This window comes from Chrysemys picta, chromosome 1 (genome assembly GCF_011386835.1).
Source record: "Chrysemys picta bellii isolate R12L10 chromosome 1, ASM1138683v2, whole genome shotgun sequence".
NCBI classification, from domain to species: domain Eukaryota; kingdom Metazoa; phylum Chordata; order Testudines; family Emydidae; genus Chrysemys; species Chrysemys picta.
The window spans coordinates 6,762,794-6,778,146 of NC_088791.1; the positions used below are offsets into that span (position 1 = coordinate 6,762,794).

The window sequence follows — 15,353 nt, forward strand, 5'->3', positions numbered from 1 at the left end:
CCTACCTCTGCTTATGTGGGAGGAAAATATTGTACACTGATCTGATGGTGAAGCAGTGCTGGTTTCTAGACATAATCTTTTTTTAAAAATCTTGTTATCATGATAGCTTCTTGGCAAACACGTTACTGCTGAAATATAACTAATCATTCAGAGGCATATTTCATCCCTCTGAATATTTTTCTGAAACGTCCAAGGCTTTTATAATTAAAAACGAGGGTCTGGTTATGTAACTCGAAGGCAAGAAGAGGATTTTTAGTTAGTATTTTGGCAGGGACAGAGTAAAGCCTGCACTGTCGTATTTCATCACTCTTCATTGCTCATTTCTGCCTACCACTTCAAAATCAGAGTGCACACCTGCGTTCCCCAGGCTTCTGGTCTCTATCCAGTGTCTGCTTTCTTTAGAGGGATATGGAGCAGATGTGTCAGGAGTGTGCTCTGAGGATGTGCACACACACACATAGTGGGTTTCAGCATGAATTGTCTAAATGATCATCTCGTGACCCTTTTTCTGTATTCTAATTCGGTTTTCATTCATAAAATGATCATTAATTAAAGGAATCTTCTGAAGGGGTAGACCAAAAAGTTAGCTTTTATTAAAAAAAAAAAAAAAAAAAAATTGAACCAGGCCGACTGAAATTCCTCAAGTAAATTTGAACGATGGAAAGTAAATTGATTTAAAGTTTTCATCTCTAATAATCCTCTTGATGGGCAAAAAAGTGTGTGGTGTCGAGGTCAATTACAGCAGGCTAGCAGGCATTTTTGTAGCATTGGGCGAGCCAAGGCTCCTTTGATATATTTTGATGAACAGTGAAATAGTTAACAATGTGGACATTTCAATTGTCACCGTTGGCATTTGAGTTAGCACCCACTGAAGTGACAGGGACAGTTCACATTTGAGAACTATTGCTTCAAGCTCTCTGCAAATTCAGACAGACATTACTCCATTACATTCCCATTTTTGGAGGTTTTCCTAGCCCGCATAATAGAGACTTTTCTCTACAGCATCCGCTTTCATTACAAAACAGTTCTCCTGCACCCCTTGCTGCTGGCTAGTCTTTCACACACTCAGTTCCTAGATCAAGCGCCACATTTTGGTTGAATTAGAGAAGGATTTCTAATCAATTTTCAGGTTAATAACCTATATGGAATAGAAATCATTTAACCATTTGATGTCAGGCATGCCACCTGTACAGGGGAATAACCCCACCACTCATGCGCTCAGGGAAGATTTGCCATGTGAGAAGCATTTTGAGGTCTTTGGCTTAAAGCTGCCAAATAGTATGGGAAATGAGAAAAATTCAGTTGAGACCACAAGTATATGTATCTAAGGTCCGTCTATATTACAGGGACTATAGCATCTTTGTATGTTATAACTAGGACTGTCAAGCGATTACAAAAATGAATTGCGATTAATCGCACTGTTAATAATAGAATGCCATTTATTTAAATATTTTGGATGTTTTCCACGTTTTCAAATATATTGATTTCAGTTACAACACAGAATACAAAGTGTACAGTGCTCGCTTTGTATTTAATTTTGATTACAAATATTTGTACTGTAAAAAACAAAAGAAATAGTATTTTTCAATTCTCCTCATACAAGTACTGTAGTGCAGTCTCTTTATCATGAAAGTTGAACTTACAACTGTAGAATTATGTACAAAAAGAACCTGCATTCAAAAATAAAACAATGTAAAACTTTAGAGCTTACAAGTCCACTTAGTCCTATTTCTTGTTCAGCTAATCGCTCAGACAAACAAGTTTGTTTACATTGGCAGGATATAATGCTGCCCGCTTCTTGTTCTCAATGTCACCTGAAAGTGAGAACAGGAGTTCTCATGGCACTGTTGTAGCCAGCGTCTCAAGATATTTACGTGCCAGATACTAAAGATTCATATGTCCCTTCATTCTTCAACCACCAGTCCAGAGGACATGCGCAGGGCCGGCTCCAGGGTTTTGGCCGCCCCAAGCAGCCAAAACCAAAAAAAAAAAAAAAAAAAAAAAAGCCGCGGCCGCGATCGCGATCTGCGGCGACAATTCAGCGGGCGGTCCTTCACTCCGAGCTGGAGTGAGGGACCGTCCGCCGAATTGCCGCCGAATACCTGGACCTGCTGCCCCTCTCCCAAGCGGCCGCCCCAAGCACCTGCTTGAGAAGCTGGTGCCTGGAGCCAGCCCTGGACATGCGTACATGCTGATCACAGCTTCTGCTTGGTAACAGTCCAAAGCAGTGCGGACCAACACATGTTCTTTTTCATCATCTGAGTCAAATGCCACCAGCAGAAGGTTGATTTTCTTTTTTGGTAGTTCGGATTCTGTAGTTTCCACATCAGAGTGTTGCTCTTTTAAGACTTTTGAAAGCGTGTTCCACAACTTGTCCCTCTCAGATTTTTGGAAGGCATTTCAGATTCTTAAACCTTGGATCGAGTGCTGTAACGATCTTTAGAAATCTCACATTGGTACCTTTGCGTTTTGTCAAATCTGCAGTGAAAGTGTTCTTAAAATGAACAATGTGCTGAGTCATCATCTGAGACTGCTATAACATGAAATATATGGCAGAATGCAGGTAAAACAGAGCAGGGGACATACAGTTCTCCCCCAAGGAGTTAAGTCACAAATTTAATTAACGCATTATTTTTTTCACGCGCATCATCAGCATGGAAACATGTCCTCTGGTATGGTGGCCAAAGCATGAAGAATCATACGAATGTTTAATGTATCTGGCATGTAGATACCTTGCAATGCCGGCTACCAAAGTCCCATGCGAATGCCTGTTCTCACTTTCTGGTAACATTGTAAATAAGAAGTGGGCAGTATTATCTCCTGTAAATGTAAACAAACTTGTTTGTCTTAGCGATTGGCTGAACAAGAAGTAGGACTGAGTGGACTTGTAGGCTCTAAAGTTTTGCATTGTTTTGTTTGTGAGTGCAGTTATGTACCAACAAAAATCTACATTTGTAAGTTGCACTTTCACGATAGAGATTGCATTACAGTATTGTATGAGGTTAATTGAAAAGTACTGTTTCTTTTGTTTATCATTTTTTACAGTGCAAATATTTGTCATCAAAAATAATATAAAGTGAGCAGTGTACACTTTGTATTCTGTGTTGTAATTGAAATCAATATATTTGAAAATGTAGAAAAACATCCAAAAAGATTTAATAAATTTCAATTGGCATTCTATTGTTTAACAGTGCGATTAATCTCAGTTAATTTTTTTAATCGCAGTTAATTTTTTTGAGTGAATCGTGTGAGTTAACTGCGATTAATTGACAGCCTTAGTTATAACAAATGTTTCAAACCCCAAAAATCTTTTGGGGCTTTCTGCTTTTAGTTACTGTTGGGGCTTTGGAAATCTGTGCGAGATTTCTAGGAAAGTGGGGTCTTCCTGTGGATTGTTTTGTATTTCCAGTGTTTTTTTGAAAATTTAAGCATTTTAATACTTACAGAGTAGTTTCTAGCCTCTGTAGTTGTAAAGCTGAAGAAAACTTTCTGAATTTGTCCTGACGCAGTGTTGCTTCCACAGATTAGAACAATAACTTTGAGAGGCATAACCTGCCCAGTTCCCTTTCATGGAGTGTTTAACTCTGAAACGTAATGGCAATTTAAATGTCAACCATAATTATCCTGCTCAGCATAGTGCTTCTCAAACTTTATATTGCAGTCCATGTCTTAAGGCTGAAATCCTTTCTTGTATACCTCCCCTTTCAGCATCCTGACCTCACACGCTTCCTACAGCAGCTGAAGTAGTAATAGTTCAGTGGTAAGGAGGTGAGGCTGAAATATACTCAAGGCTTGTCTATCTGGGAAACCCAGTTATACAGGTATAGTTATGTAGATCTGTGCCCCACTTCCCTCCCCTGGTTTTGACACTTGTTGCATTACGAGCATTTTGTTTGTTTGTTTACCATAAACCCCTTCCCAAGTGACATAAGCTAAGCTGAAAAAAGTCACTCTTATATGAATAAGAGCATTCACAGTGGGGTTTATGCCAATTATATCCGTTACATTCACTCCTTCAATTATACCAAAAACTTTCGTGTGGTAGGCAAGGCCTCAGTTTAATCCGTGTGGTTGTTTGCTCAATTTCCTGTAGACTTCATGCTTGAGAGGATCAGTTTCCTTCTCCTTGCCTGCAGCCTCAACTCTTACAATCTTTTCAGATTAGTTAGTAGTTTGGTTTTGTCCTCCTGTAGACTTGTTATTTTTCTAGTTCTGGTGTCAATAGCAAATTTGATTGTAGTTGAATTTACATCAAAGAAACCGCTGATTTAGAAAGATATGAAGCAGCTGCACAGGGTGTAGAGAGGGGCATTATTTATTTATTTATTTATTTATTTTGGTCAAAAATTGCCTTTGGATGTCAAAATACTTTGTCAAAGACTTTTGGACTGAGCTACAACAACCAGGAAATGTCTTCATAGACATCGTAGTGTTAGGTCATGTCTTCACGAGCGATCTTACAGTGCAACAGCTGTATCGATACGGCTGTGCCACTGTAAGATCGCTTGTGTAGCCGCTCTATGCCAACAGGAGAGAGCTTTCCCATCGACATAATAAAATCACCTAAATGAGCGGCGGTAGCTATGTCGGCAGAAGAACATCTCCCACCGACACAGCGCTGTGCACATGAGCACTTATGCCTGCGAAACTTACGTTGCTCAGGGGTGTGGTTTTTTTCTCTTTCCTGGGCAACATAAGTTTCACAGGCATAAGGGGTAGTGTAGACATGGCCTTAGTCTTCCTGGATCTAAAATAGATAGCTGCTTAACTGAAGAGACAGAAACAAACTTGCTGACTGCAGTTTGATGGTTGCCAGCAGAAACTTCTGTCTAATATGCTTGTCCACTAGGAGTGGTTTAATCTGAAGGGGCCCTCCACAAGAATAACACAATAGGTTTGAAAGATACAAATACAGTGTTCATGATCCTCACGATTGCTGGGTTGGAGGTGGAAGATTTCCAACAGCTGGGAAATGGGAAAATCTGAGGGATTAGAAGATGCTGCAGATGTTGGGGGAAGAAATTAAATAACAAAACCAAACACAAACATATCCTCCCTCCCTGAAGAAGAAGAAGAAGAAGGGGGGGAAAAAGCAGCAACTGCGTGAAACAAAGTTAATTTTCTTTAAAACTGTTCACTTAGACTACAAATGACCTTAGTAGTCAGTTTGTTAGAACTTGTCTGGCAGGCTTGAATGAATTTGCCTAAAAATAAATAAATAAAATGAAAAGCACGTTGTTCTGGAACCCAGCGTTATAGGCTTTAAAGAGCTCTGTCACCTAAATATAATAATAATAATGTCCAACTCTGATACAGCACTTTTCATCAATAGATCTCAAAGCACTTTGCAAAGGAGATCAGTAACGGTGTCATTCATATGCAAGTCGTGAACTCCGCTTTATTAGCTGGAGAGAATAGCAGTTTCTCATATGAAATATGTATATGCACACTTAATAAAAGGCAAGAAAAATCAAGAACCAAAAAATCTAATAGACTATCAGTGAGAGCAAGAAACCATAAACTGCTACAAAATGTAGGTGGGGCTCATCTGGGAGGAAGTGTGTGTGTGTGTGTGTGTGTGTGTGTGTGTGTGTGTGTGTGTGTAAGAGTTAAATTAGATAAGTTTATGGAGGGAATGGTTTAATGGTAAAACATAGTAGTCAAGGAAAACCAAGCAATGGTAGGTAAATAGCATAATGGCTAACAGGGGTCAGGATGGAGACTCTTGCCTATATGCTCGGGGTCTTACTGATCGCCATATTTGGGGTCGGGAAGGAATTTTCCTCCAGGGCAGATTGGCTGAGCCTCTGGAGGTTTTTCGCCTTCCTCCGCAGCATGGGGCAGGGATCTCTAGCAGGAGGGTCTCTGCCGATTGAAGTCACTAATAACAGGATTGGGGACTTCAGCAGCAGAGTCCAGGGAAGGGGTAGGGACGGTTTTATGGCCTGCAGCATGCAGGGGGTCAGACCAGATGATCATAATGGTCCCTTCTAACCTTAAAGTCTATGAGTCTATGAGTCTTAATGAATGATTCCACTGCTTACATGACCAGTCATCATTATTTGCGGCTGTCTCAGAAACACCAGATTAAGACCAGGTCTACATTACGTGTTTTGTTGGCATACTTATTGTTGGTGAGGTGTGGCGGGGAAAAATACCACACTGCCTCACCGACATAGCTATGCCTGCAAAACCCCCACTGTAAACACAGCTGTGCCAATTGAAGAGTGCTGCTATCGGCATAGCTAACATCATTCGGGGAGAAGATGTTACTATCTCACCAGAAAAACTCTTCCTTGTCAGCATAAAAAGAGGGGCTCACCTGATGTAGCTATCCTGGCACAGTGTTTGTTGTGTAGAAAAGGCCTATGAGTGTGTACTGTAAACTAGAATGAACGTTACCCTTAACTAGATCAAATGTCTATGTGTAACTTTGCGTAGTTGCCTAAGGAATACTAATGTCAGTTATAAATGCATTTACTGTCTCAAAAATGCAGTGATTATAATTTCATAGTCGAATAAAGTGTCCAAACGTTACCCCAAAAGAGCCAGAGTATTATATCTAATTGTATCAAGTGGAGCTGACTACAGCCACCCATATCTTTTAATATTAAACATGCAATACCTGAAGACTACATTTCCCAATGTGCACTATTGCTTTGGGATTCAAACAGCCTTCATTCCGAATGAAATGGGGCATTGTATACAGTAGCTACTAGTCTCCAGAGGCCATGTCACTATGCTAAAGGGTGACATTGAGCTGTTTTGATCTGCAGAGTCATGTTTGGTCATTCCTGCTCTAATGTCAACTCTAAGTTGATAAACTTTTTTAAACTGAAGAGAACATTTAATGTTGCATTGCTCCATAAAATAAGGTCACTGGATATCTCTGTAAGAGGCAGAGTAACTGAACGGGAAAAGGCTGGGTCCATCAAGCCTATTCATTTAAAGTAGAACTGTGTAAAAATAATTTGTTTTTTGGTTAATTGGTAATTCTGAAAATTAAAAAAAAAATCATGTTGGGTCGAATGAAACATTTTGTTTCACTTCAGACCAAATTTTTCCTTTGATATTGAGCTTTATTTTCTTTTAATTTTTAAAATAGAATTAAAGGTAATTTTAGAAAAGTCCTCTTGAGTCAAAGTCTAAATGTTTCTTTTTGAAAATATTGAAACAAAATGTTTTATACCTTTTCAGTTTTTTAGGGTTCTTTGTTTTGTTTTTTTTGGACTGAAACAATTCACTAAAATCGATACAAATTGCATGAAAAGTTTTGGTCAACCCAAATCTGCATCTTTCTTCAAAAAATTATTTTTTCCAGTCAAAATTTTTTGACCAGCTCTACTTCTCATAATTTTCCCTTCCTTGTTGCAGTAGGGCAATGACAAATAGGTTCCTCCATCTGAAGACCTGGCTGATGTTTTCAATTTGCTTCCGTGTCCTCTCAACATCTTGTTCTGGTTTTTTTCCTTGGGGGTATTTGAATTGTTGCTATTTCTGGATGGGTCTCATTTAACAATCTGCCTCGTAAACAGAGCTGGGAAGTCGCATCATCTTGCTCTACTGGTCTTTGATTATTACAGGTAGGGCAGGGATTTTGAAGGTGATTTAGTAATAGTTATAGATCTGTATAGCCTGATGCAGTGGTTCCTATGGTCGCAGTTTTGCTATCATGTCGGATTGAGTTCCTCTAGAGTATCTTTAGCTAGAAACTGCAACTTTGGCCTGATCTACACTTACAAGTTAGGTCAACTTAGTTATGTCGCTCAGGGCTGTGAAAAATCCCTGGTATAAATGCAGATGTAGCTACTGTCGCTCAGGGAGTTGGTGATCCTACCGCAATGGAAGAACCCTTCCTTTTGCTGTAAGCTCCATCTGGGCTACAAAGTGGATTATGCCACATAGCTATGGTACTATAGTCCCTGTAGACATTGCTTTAGATACATATGTTTGTGGTCCCAACTGAATCTTTCTCATTTCCCATACTGTTTGGCAGCTTTCAGACAAAGATCTCAAAATGCTTCTCACACAGTAAATCTTCCCTGAGCGCATGAGTGGTGCGGGTTTTCCCATGTACAGATGGAGTGCCTGATATCAGATGGTTAAAGGATTTCTATTCCATATAGGTTGTTATACTGCTGTCATCACCCGAGTGTCTGAGCTACTTCCAGTTGCACGTTAAGTGACGTAACTAACTTCTGTTGTGCGTGGTTTGCTCTGTTCTGATGAAGGTTAAGCAGAGGCAAAGTCAGCCGTGAAACTCAAAAGTCCTGGTTCCCATTTCTCTGTTCTAACCACTAGCCCATGCTCCCTGCCTCCTGCACACTAGACAAGTGACACAAACGCGCATGTGAGCCATGTGATCAGCTGAAGCACTTGGATACCACAGTGACCAAACCCTTCTTCCCACCCCACTCCAGAAATAGGGTCTCTGTTTTTAGACTGTCTGACTCGCCGACCAGCTGTGATATAAATCAGTATCACCCTAACCTTTAGAAACTTCCCTGTGTATTACATCTGATTAATTAAAACCCACCCCCTAGTAATACTTGGCACTTGCCTGCCGCTTCTCCCCCAGGAGCTCAAAGCCCATCACAAAGAGCTGGTCAAGCCCGCCCAGTTTTTTATAAAGTTGGTGGTGCATGTGGAGCCTGTAGTAGAGTTGACTGGTTCCTAGCAAGGGTTGCGCAATCACATCAGATAAGTACATCATAAAAAGGGATGGAGGAGAAACCTGCCATGAACATGCATGGAAAGAAAACTGGCCCTAAGTAGCTTGTGGCGTGTAGGCCCTTCCGGCAGTGTTTGGAGACCTCTTCCTTTCTTTTGTATTAGTAAATAAGTAAGGATAAGATTCGGTCACGGAATCATGGGTCCCGTGGCTTTCAGAGACCGCCATGACATTTTCCGCTTCAGCCCTGGGGCGGCGGGGCTGGAGCTGTCAGCCGGCAAGGGCCCTGCAGCCTGAGGTGCCAGAGCCGTCAGCTGCCTCGGGTGGCAGGTGCTGGACCCCCCTCCTCCACCCTCTTGCACTGGGGCTTGGGTTCTCATCCCCCCCCCCCCCCCCGCTATTCTTTTTAGTAAGTCACAGGTGGGTCACGGGCTTCTGTGAAGTTTTGTTTATTGATTGCGACCCGTCCGTGACTTTTACTAAAAATAACAGTGTCAAAATCCGAACCTTATAGATAAGGTATCACTCCCTCACCTAAAATGGTGACCTGAGTTTTGCCTTCATAGCTTCTGATTAGATCCAAGGCTCTCCTATCAGGATCATAGAAATAGCGACTCTCTTTTTAAGAGCATGTGAGGCTGCCCAAATGACAGGAAATTGCTGATTAGATTTGCCAATTTACTGGGCAGGGGAGGTTGGTCTGTCTGATATCCTTGCAACCCCCGGGGGCAACATTGCGTTCATGGTTACCTTAACTGGGCCTGACACCAGGATATGTACATATGATCTAACCAGATCCCTTATGAAATTCCAAACACCTTATGTACAGCTGAAGTTATGGGAAGTCACTGGTCCTTCTCTGTATCCAATATCACTCTCCGACACTAGCAACCTTCTTCCCACTTTCCTTTGGCCGTTGCTTCAACAGACTTTGTATGCGGATCATTACAAACCTCCTGTCAATTTCCTGATCCCGCCTGTTATGCAAGAAACGTCATACCTCAAAACACCAAGCTCCAGACAATCCATTTATACAGCCTTCAGCCTCAGTACAGGGGGCATTCTCTTATCCACTCTTTGTAACTTGCTATAGTAGTAAGCAAGGGATGGAAGTCCTTGGGATTCACATAAGTTCCTCTAAATTATTTTTCCTTTTTAATAATTTAAAAGCAAAAAACCTATTACAGGAATTGTCTCCTGCCCTTGGGACGCATTGTATGTTTCCTGAAGAAAGTTACTATTAGACAGTCAGAAATGTGGAAAGAGATTTTAGAATAGACTGTTTCAGTTTTACATGACTATTTTTAAGGGCTTGTATCCTATGTTTGGTGTCCTTTGGGATGGAACTGTCTTTGGCGATGGTAGGACTCATTTAAATGTCACTTGTGCTTGCATGACAGAGCAAAGCAAACGCTGCCCCCTGTGGGCTTTCGAAACCAGCCTGTGACTCAAATCTCAAAGGGGTTTAAATGTGGGCACTGTGTCCTCTCTCTTGACCCCGTTTGCCTTTCTGCCACCCTATCTCTTGCTCCTCCCTTCACCTCCAAGCTCCTTGAGCCTATTCCCACTCCCTCGACTTCCTCTTCTCAAATGCCATCCTGGATCTGCTGCCCTCTGGTTCCATCCTCTTCATTTCCCCTCTTCTGAAGGTCACCAATTACCATCTACGACCTTGCCTGAAGTACTATTTGAAAGATGTGATGGTCGCTGTGACACTTTCCAGTGAGGGTTGTCCGAGACACACCGTGTCACAGTAGCGTGTGTTAGTTAACGTGTGCTACATCATAGCTTAAATCCTAGTCTCAACAAGGCCTTGAAACCTCTTCTCTGTTCACAGCATAGCTGGTTACTTCCAAATCTACCTCTCCTGCCACCTTACATCTTGTCTTGGGTGTTCTGACGCCATCTTAAATACCACGTGGTAGAAACTGAATGACATCTTTCTGCTATGCCCAACAACGTCCAGGCTGTTGCTAAATCCAGATGACTCTTCATTTACGGTCTCTTTCACTTCAGTCTTTTCTGTTCCATCCTGCCTGCTTAAATCCCTTATCTGAGCTTTGATTATTTCCTGCTTTGACTACTGCAACTACCTCTTTTCTTGTCTCTGTCTGTCTGCTTAAAATGCTACTACAAAAAATGTGGTTCTCCCACAGCTTTGACCATGTCGTGCCCTTTCTCAAATATCGCTTCTGGTCCTTTCCACTTCACCCCACACACATTCTTGCTCCCACCTTTCCCTTCACTCCATGCGAACCTCCTCCCTAACAGATGCATCTGATCCTGCCCTCCACTCTCATCTTCCTGATTTTTTCCTTTGTGTCTCTTGTGCCTGCAGTGATCTTCCACGTCTTGTGTCCTAGTTAACCGCCCTCTCTTCATTCATACCGCTCCTTTTAAAACTCACTTCTTCTATGAAGCCTTCACTGATGATAGATCAGGGACAGGAATCTGACTGTCCGTGTATAACAATTCACGCACAACATGTGGTTTCCACATGTACCTGCAAATGGCCATTTCTTTGCTCCTGTCTTTCCCCCAGGCTTTTTCAGGGACTGTGTGAGGGTTGATGAGTTAATGTTTGTAAAGTTCTCTGAGAATGTACAACATTATATAAGTACTACATATTTATTCCTTTATTCAGTGGTTTACTGCTAGTCATGTCAGACAAGGGTACTTCATGAAACCTTTGTGTTCGGCCATAATGATTCTGACCTGATGCCTAGACTCTAAACAGAAAACTCAGTTTAAAAATAACCTCTACGTAGTTTAGTGGCGGCCGTTTGTATCTTTGGTCAAACATCTCGAAGTGTGTGTGTGGGAGGGTGGGGCTGTCACAGTACCAAGGGTAATTGGATACTGGAGGACTTCTCCCTCCACAAAGATTATCCTCTCAGAGTGCCTCAGTGTTTGGAAGCAAGGTTTTTTTTATACCTCTTGTTTTAAATTTCCAGTTCCTTCTGTGCCTCCCAGTGCAACCATCAAAGGGCAACTTCCATTGGGTAAGATAATTTCTGTCCCATTCTCAGTGAGTGGAGTGATCTGAGTGTGGCAGGAGAGATGGTCAACCCCATTTTATTACACTGCATCAGTTTAGTAATGTTTGTCCTGTGATTTGTCTCCCTTAACAGTAGCGATTAATGGAAGGACACGGGGTGACCAAAACGGAACACATGGATACCATTGAGGCCCATGCCGTGGCCCAGCAGGTGCAGCAGGTCCATGTGGCCACCTACACAGAACACAGCATGTTGAGTGCAGACGAAGATTCACCGTCTTCGCCTGAGGATACCTCCTATGACGACTCTGATATTCTCAACTCGACTGCTGCTGATGAGGTCACTGCCCACCTGGCTGCTGCAGGTAAGGGTTTCAGTGTCCTATCTTCTGCAGAAGTTGGTTGCAAATAGCACTTGAGTGCAGCCGTTTAATGTGACTGACTTCTCTCTTCACCAAACCAGGCTGGGTGGTTATTGCGTCACGTTTAATCACAGGGCCCTGCAATGCCAACAGAATGAGTGTTGCTGTATTGAGTAACGCCATGTTGATATCCACAGTGTGGTGGAGTTGGGGAAAATATATTTATCGTTAAAGTGCAAGTGCCAGCAGTATCTGATTGCTGCAGAGAAAGGTAAAGGAGAGGCAGAAAATTTCAAAGGGCAGCCAGCTTCCATCACCACATAAAACAGTGTGGCATAAACAATGCTAACCACAATAACCCACTAAATCTCCCACACTCCAGAGTAGGATGTCAACTGACGCATCTTTAGCCTCGTCACTAATGGGCTTGGGCATATTTTACGTAGGAAAAAATTCCAAAGCCACAGGCCCTTTCCAGTGAAGCCCCTACCTCCTGTCCTTGAAATCATGGATTGGTCCTATCCCTATTGGCCTCAACCATAGCCGCAGATAACCAATCGCAAACTGGCCTAACATCATTTCTATGCCAAAGTAAAACTTTGGCGTACAATTGCTGAACAAAAGGCAACCTGTGAAGCTGTGGATGTTGACTGAATTGTTTTTAGTATCACCTGCAGTGCCATGCAGTAAGTGTATGTCCGTGTGGTATGAAATGTAAATGTGTTGAACACTGAGGCCCTGCCCTGAAGAGCTTACAGTCTAAAGCAGGGATTGGCAATCTGCGGCCCGTGGCCCGCCAGGGTAAGCCCCCTGGCAGGCCGGGCCGGTTTGTTTACCTGCCACGTCCGCAGGTTCAGCTGATCGCGGCTCCCACTGGCCACGGTTCACTGTTCCAGGCCAATGGGGGCTGCAAGAAGCCACAGCCAGCACATCCCTCAGCCTGCGCCGTTCCCGCAGCCCCCATTGGCCTGGAACGGTGAACCGTGGCCAGTGGGAGCTGCGATCGGCAGGTAAACAAACTGGCCCGGCCCACCGGGGGCTTACCCTGGCGTGCCGCGTGCCGAAGGTTGCCGATCCCTGGTCTAAAGAGATAAAAAGGTGCAGTACAGAGCATTGTACAACAGACTAGGCCCAGCACACAATGGGGCATAGACCTTACAACTAGCTTGCGTCAAGCAACAGGTGGGGCCTGTTCAGGAGTCTCTGTAATGAGGAGTGGGAGGGCAATAGGCAACTGTTAAAAGGCTATTCAAAGCCTGGGATGCGGTACAAAAGAAAGCCGTGAGGGAGCAGCTAGGAGACCTCTGAGTATAGGGAGCAGAACGGGTATAGTAGGAAATAGGGGAAGAGCTGTAGGTGAGTTGAGGGTGTGCAGAGCCTTGAAAGGGAGAACGATTAACTTGAATTTGATGTGTAAGGAGAGTGAAAGCCAGTGAAGGGACTCAAGCAAGGGAGTGTTTATATGGTCAGAGCTGGGAGAGGATGGATGTATGTCACAGTTAGGGTGACCAGATGTCCCGATTTTATAGGGACAGTCCCGATTTTTGGGTCTTTTTCTTATATAGGCGCCTATTACTCCCCACCCCCACCCCCCCGTCCTGATTTTTCACATTTGCTGTCTGGTCACCCTAGTCACAGTCCCATATACACCATTGACCTGTGAGAGCCTTAAGTCCTTTTAACTCAAATAAAGGTGGAACTTGCAGCCCAAATGAGATTTATCTGGTTTGGGTTAGTAACCAGATCGCTAAAATGTCTCAGAAGCAGAGGGGGGAGGTATCATCAGTTGTCTTGTAGGTCTGCCAACATATCAGGTAATATTTTGAAAAGGGAGTTAATGCAAAAAAGGAAATAGAAGGGTTGTTGTCCACGCACTCCATCCCTCCCTCTTTGTCCTGGAGCCACAGAGCACTGCGGCTGGCCAAAAAACAAGAATTCCATTTTGCAAAAAAAATAAAAATTTGAGATTTTGACATTTGTTTTTGTTCTGTGTTGAAATGAAACTGAGACCTTTCATGAAAAAACAAGAGAGAGAGCACGCAACCGACCAACTCTGGAGATATTTAAGAGTAGGTTAGATAAATGTCTATCAGGGATGATCTAGACCGTATTTGGTCCTGCCATGCGGGCAGGGGACTGGACTCGATGACCTCTCGAGGTCCCTTCTAGTCCTAGAATCTATGAATCTCTCATCTATAAACTCTAGAATCACCAATAGCTTGAAGGTCCCTGCTCTGACTGATTTGAACCTGAGAAACCCTCCTGATGAAAATGTCCTCAAAAAATTGACCACCAGCTCTGCAGAGAGCACCCCTTTTTCTTAGTAGAAGGCATTAAGGGCAATCAAAGGCCTGGATTCTGGTTTCTTCAGGGTCCATCTGTACCTCCTGTTCCTTCCTCTCTGCAAGTCAGTATTCTTTGTGTCACCACAGTGTTTTTCACACCACCGCCCAATTCTGGGATTGCAGACTGAGACTGCTGACTAAGAGGTGGCTGAAACCAAATTCCTTATTTTTTACTCCCAAATATTCTCCTTACTTCCCTCATTCACAGTTTAGTTCCACTCTCACCTACATCCCAGATCTTACAGCATCCTTCTACTCTGCAGTGATGCACTCCATTTTTTCCTTCTCCGGCTCCTGCCTCCAGGCCTTTTTGGATTCCATTCTTTCCTTAGATTGTAAGCTCTTTGGGGCAGGGGTTGTCATTTACTATATGTTTGTACAGTGGCTAGCACAGTGGAGCTATGACCTGGTTGAGGCCTCTAGGTGATCCTGGAGCACCTACCACTGTGGAGTCCTGGGCCATGGCTGGGGCTCCAAGGTGCTATGATGATACAAATAAAAAAATAGTAGTACAAATACTAAATAATGTTGTGTCCAGTGCATGACGTTACCTCCTAATTCTGGTTAGCAAAGTCACCATTAGATCCCTCCTGACATCTCACTTCTCCTTCAGTATCCTCAAGCTGCGAGTTCACAGTAACAATAATTCAAAACCAAACAAATGAAAAAAACCCAAATTCTTCCTCCTGGGTTTCAGTGTCCTGTCTTCTGCAGAAGTTTTAATTAAGTGCATGCTATAAAATTCTAGGACTGGCCACCAGAGGGCAGCCTAGCAATAAGAATTGATAGACTATGAAGACGGCTGCTGCGTTTCTGATCTCCAACCCTGTCTCTCTGTTGAAATTAAGAGTAATAATGAATTTAGAATAGAATTGGAATGGCACACAACTTGCTAAAGTTGTCTTTGTCCTGTTTAATTTTTACCTTCCCTCACTCACCAGATTGCCCTAACACCACACAACTGATGCCTAACCCTG

General features: G+C 42.9%; 1 protein-coding gene across 7 annotated transcripts in view; it reads left to right on the plus strand.

Moving 5' to 3' along the window:
* The window catches only part of NRF1 (nuclear respiratory factor 1), a 110,398-nt gene that overhangs the window by 17,870 nt on the left and 77,175 nt on the right, over window positions 1–15,353 (plus strand). For 6 of the 7 annotated variants that reach the window (XM_005281312.5, XM_042842254.2, XM_042842252.2 and 3 more), the window contains exon 2: window positions 11,803–12,034. In XM_005281312.5, the coding sequence (XP_005281369.1) occupies window positions 11,812–12,034 (223 nt within the window). In that variant the 5' untranslated portion in view covers window positions 11,803–11,811. Of the gene's footprint in view, window positions 1–11,625; window positions 11,674–11,802; window positions 12,035–15,353 lie in introns of all 7 variants that reach the window. The other variant, XM_065552189.1, reaches the window with a different exon arrangement.